General features: G+C 44.2%; 1 protein-coding gene across 1 annotated transcript; it reads left to right on the top strand.

Moving 5' to 3' along the window:
• Positions 1-214: 214 nt before the first annotated feature.
• Positions 215-1,597, top strand: LOC115950138. The gene is made up of 2 exons (XM_031067382.1): positions 215-841; positions 887-1,597. The coding sequence occupies exons 1-2, from the start codon at positions 215-217 to the stop codon at positions 1,595-1,597; spliced, it is 1,338 nt and encodes a 445-aa protein (XP_030923242.1).
• Positions 1,598-4,707: the final 3,110 nt, after the last annotated feature.

Genomic DNA, 4,707 nt, shown 5'->3' with positions numbered 1-4,707 from the left:
TTAATGGGCAATTGAGCTTAGCCAGTTCGACATCAAGTATCACCCCAGGATGGCTATTAAGGCACAGGCTCTAGCGGACTTCATAGCCGAGTTCACCCTTCTAGACGAAGATAGCCTCATGGACGAGACAAAATGGTGGATGATATAGACCAATGGTTCGTCAACCCAAAAGAGGGGGGGAGTAAGGGTCGTCATCACTACCCTAGACGGAAAAATGTTGAAATACGGAGTTCAACTAAAATTCTTGGCCACTAATAATGAGGTCGTGTACGAAGGAATACTGACGGGACTAAGAGTTGGGAAAGCACTGGGAGCTAAAAACCTGCTCCTCCAGAGCAATTTGAAGTTGGTAATAGGGCAAGTAAAGGAGGAATATGAAGCGAAGGAGGAAAGAATGCAAAAATGCCTCAGGCTGACGAAGCATTTAACACAAGGGTTTGATAGGGTGGAGTTCGAGAAGATCCCAAGAAACCAGAACATGATAGCAGATGAGATCGTGAAACTGGCCTCGTCAGAAAAAAGATCCACGAGTATGGGCTTGGACATGGAAATCCAAAAACACCCCAACATCGAAAAAGTCTCTACATTTGCAATCCAGAGCACAAATAGTTGGATGACACCGGTCATATCCTTCCTTCAAGACGAACACCTCCCACAAGACGTCAAGGAGGCCAAGAAGGTTAAGAAGAAGGTAGCTAGATTCACAATCCTAAATGACACCCTGTACAAGAGAGGCTTCTCCATACCCTACCTGAAATGTGTTAACGAAGAGGAAGCCAAGTATATCCTGGAAGAGATCCATGAAGGGGTTTGCGGTGACCATGCAAGCCCCAAATCCTTGGTAAGTAAGGTTATCAGAACATGTTACTTCTGGCTTACCATATAGGTGGATGCAATGGAACTCGTTAAGAGGTGTGACAAGTGCCAGAGGTTCGGGAATGTCCAACGCCTCCCAGCCGGGAAACTGACAACAATAGCCTCCCCTTGGCTGTTTGCCCAATGGGGAATAGACATCATCGGCTCGTTGCCCCAAGGTAAAGGACAGGTAAAGTTACTGCTAGTCGCTATTGACTACTTCATAAAATGGGTCGAAGCAGAGGCTCTAGTAACCATAACTGAAGCAAGAATCCAGATCTTCGTGTGGAAGAACATAATTTGCAAGATCGGGATCCCACGGACGATCATATCAGATAACAGGTGGCAGTTTGACAACCAAAGCTTTAGGGACTTCTGTTTAAACCTAGGGATCAAAAACCAGTTCTCATCCCCGGGACATCCACAGGCAAACAGACAGACGGAGATGACTAACCGAACACTACTCAAGATTATTAAAGTCAGGTTGGACGACGCAAAAAGGGTCTGGCCAGAAGAATTGCCCAATGTCTTGTGGGCTTACAGGACTATGGCAAGAACCTTAATAAGAGAAACCCCCTTCAGACTCACTTATGGCACCAAGGCGGTAATCTCGGTCAAGGTGGGAATAACCAGTGTCCGACGAGAGATGTTCCACGAGGAGAGTAACGACAATCAGCTACGAATTAACCTGGACTGTCTAAACGGGGTCAGAGAGAAAGGTTTTAACAAGATGACGAAATAACAGCAGAAGATGGTCGAGTACTATAACAAGAGGGTGAAGCTCAGACAACTCAACATAAGGGACCTCGTCCTACACAAAATCAACCTAGCAACCAAAAACCCTGCCCAAGGAAAACTCGGCCCCACATGGGAAGGACCCTATCGGGTCGTCCATTACTCCTGGCAAGGTAGCTATCACTTGGAATCCATAAACGAACAAAGACTTCCACGACCATGAAACATTGAGCACTTGAAGAAGTACCACCAATAGATGTAACAGACAATTGTACTAATTCTTGAAAGCAATAAAAGAACTATTCAGCCAATGTTTTAATGCGAATAAATATTTAAAAAAAAAAAAATTGGCTAAGTAACAAGATTCCGCCTTAATGGATGTAAGTTACTGACGAAGCCATAAAAATGACAAGATCTCTTAAATGGGTGTAAGTCATAAAAAATTGGCTATGTAATAAGATTTCGCCTTGACGAATGTAAGTTACTGAGTAAGCCATAAAAATGACAAGATCCCTTAAATGGGTATAAGTCATAAAAAATTAGTTAAGTAACAAAATTCCGCCCAGACAGATGTAAGTTACTAACGAAGCCTTAAAAATGACAAAATCCCTTAAATGGGTGTAAGTCATAAAAAATTGGCTAAGTAATAAGATTCCGCCTAAACGGATGTAAGTTACTGACGAATCCATAAGAATGAAAATTAACTAAGTGACGAGATCCCAATTAGACGGGTGCAAGTGACTGACGGGGGTTCATGATCGGCAAAATCCCTTAAGGGAATGTAAGTCACAGGAAATTAGTAAAGTGTCAGAGATAAAGCATTGGAAGAAAAACCAAATGAACAAAGATCACACAGAAACAGGAGTATGGGCAGGTAAGTATGCAATTACAAACATGATTAAAAGCCTAAAAACAACGAGCAGATACCATTGTTTTCACATTAAGATTATAAGCCCCTAAACGCTGGGCCAAAAACATTGTTCTTAAAGTAGATTGAAAAAATTGTTCTGAAATTAGAATTGAAAAGGCCCAACAACATAAAGGGCACCCAAAACAAAAGAAAATTTTTACAAGTAACAAGTTCATGCGCCGTTAGCCACGTCATTGTTAGCTGTGGGCACAGGAGTAGTCTTGGGGGCATCACCTTCTGGAGCTGTAGACTGGGAAGCCTCGTCCACAGCCATCTCTTTGTCAACCTCCTCGAGATCGAGATTCTCCATGTCCATGCCAACCGGGTGCTTGGCAAGGTAGCGCCTAAGAAGCTCGAATCCCTTAAAGTTCCAATTGAAGAGCATAGTATTATGCTCATCAATCTGCTAAAAGGTTTCAACGGCCTTAGCAGCAATGGTCTTAATTTTCTCCTTAGCTGCCAGGAGCTACTCGTCTTTCTCCACCATCAGTTGGCGCTTAACCCTGAGGTCATCCCCCATAGCCTTGAGTTTCTCTTTCATGGCATTTGTCTCCCCCATGGTGATGATCAAATCCTTCTTCAGTTTTGAATTCTCAACCTCCAAGGCATCCACCCTCAACACTGCAAAGACAACTTTGGTTTCCTGAGCAAGATACACAGACGTGATATGAAGGCTCTCTCCCAACACCTGAAAGAAGAAACCAAACTTCAGCAAAAATAAAAAATAAAAAATAAAAAAAAAAGGAAAAAAAGAAGAAAATGGGTTTACACAGGTACCTAGACGAGCTTGTAAAGATGACGACCCACAACCTCGTTGGTCAGTACTCTTGAGAACACCTTCATGTCTTCAGCAATAAAACTGTCCTGCGCCCTCGACAAGGCGACCCCCGCACCATCCCACATGCTAGGAGATCGGGAGTCAACCTTCTCCTTCTGCTTGTCCACGATTCGCTGCCTTTTACTTCAAGGATTAATCTCTTCAACTGAAGTGTTCAGAGAGGCCGTCCTCATTGCTTTAGTACCAGGAGTGGACAAAGTCGCTGTAGTGACAGGGCCACCCTTCTCCGTCACCCACACATTCTTGGCCCCAAGATTGGACAAGGGCTCATTCTTCCTGGCCCTCATCCAAGCATACATACTCTGGTTAAATTTAGTTGTCATTCCTGCAAGAGGAAAGCACTTGTTAAAAAAATAAAAAATAATAAAAATAAAAAATAAAAAAAGGGAGGGAAGAAGGAAAGGAATGACGAACTTAACACTTACTCTTTTTCTCCTCAATGTCAAGGTTGCACAAGACGAAGGCAGATGGTTCCGGACATAAGCAGTAGAAGGCAAGAGTCTGCGGGTCCACTAGATTGTCAAAATCCTCTATTGTCTGCATGTACTTGATGGCTTTCTCAACACGCTCCCTGCACCTGCTTTTAAGTTTGGGCCATCTTTTAACTGCGCAAGACAATGAACAAAGGAATTAGGGACGATAAAGCAAACACAATGAAAACTAACGGACGAAGAGAAATGATAACGCACCAAAGTTTGGGGTTCCCCACCGGCGGTGCAACCTTGGGAGATCACCCCAAACCTCATTGGAGGGGGTCTCAATGTCATCCTCGGATACAAAAAAGAACCAGGACTTCCAACATCTGAATGACGAAGGCAAATCCTGGGCAATCCTAGTCCTCTTCTCCTAAGGCAACAACTCATAATACCCATGCTCTTTGGATGACTTCAAACGATACAGGTAGACAAGCTCATCCACTCTGATCATATCTCCATCCGCAGCAGCCAGCCATATCCCCATACAGCTGACTACTATCCTCCACGAATTAGGCATAAGTTGCCTAGGAGCAATACCAAAATGGTCTAACAGCTCCATAATAAAGGGGTGAACGGGGAGTCTAAGCCCACATAGGAAGGCAGCCTTGTAGAAGCATACCTCCCCAGGGAAGAAGTGGCAAGCCCATTCCTCCTCACGGGGTAGATGAACCCTAACCCTATTCGGGAATTGAAATCTGTCCTTAAACCTAGAAAGTGTCTCATCATCCAAACCGCACACATCCTCAAGGGCATGGAAAGCCCTAACCTCACGAGCGGCAGAGACGGCGGTATCCCCCTCCACAGGTTTATCACTGGACGATAACCCGGTTTCTAACTCACTTGACCTCACCTTAGGCATTCTCCCTCACTCCCTCATCAAATTCTCAAACCAG

The sequence above is a fragment of the Quercus lobata genome, chromosome 6, assembly GCF_001633185.2.
Source record: "Quercus lobata isolate SW786 chromosome 6, ValleyOak3.0 Primary Assembly, whole genome shotgun sequence".
NCBI classification, from domain to species: Eukaryota; Viridiplantae; Streptophyta; class Magnoliopsida; order Fagales; family Fagaceae; genus Quercus; species Quercus lobata.
This window is presented reverse-complemented; position numbering and strand designations above follow the sequence as displayed.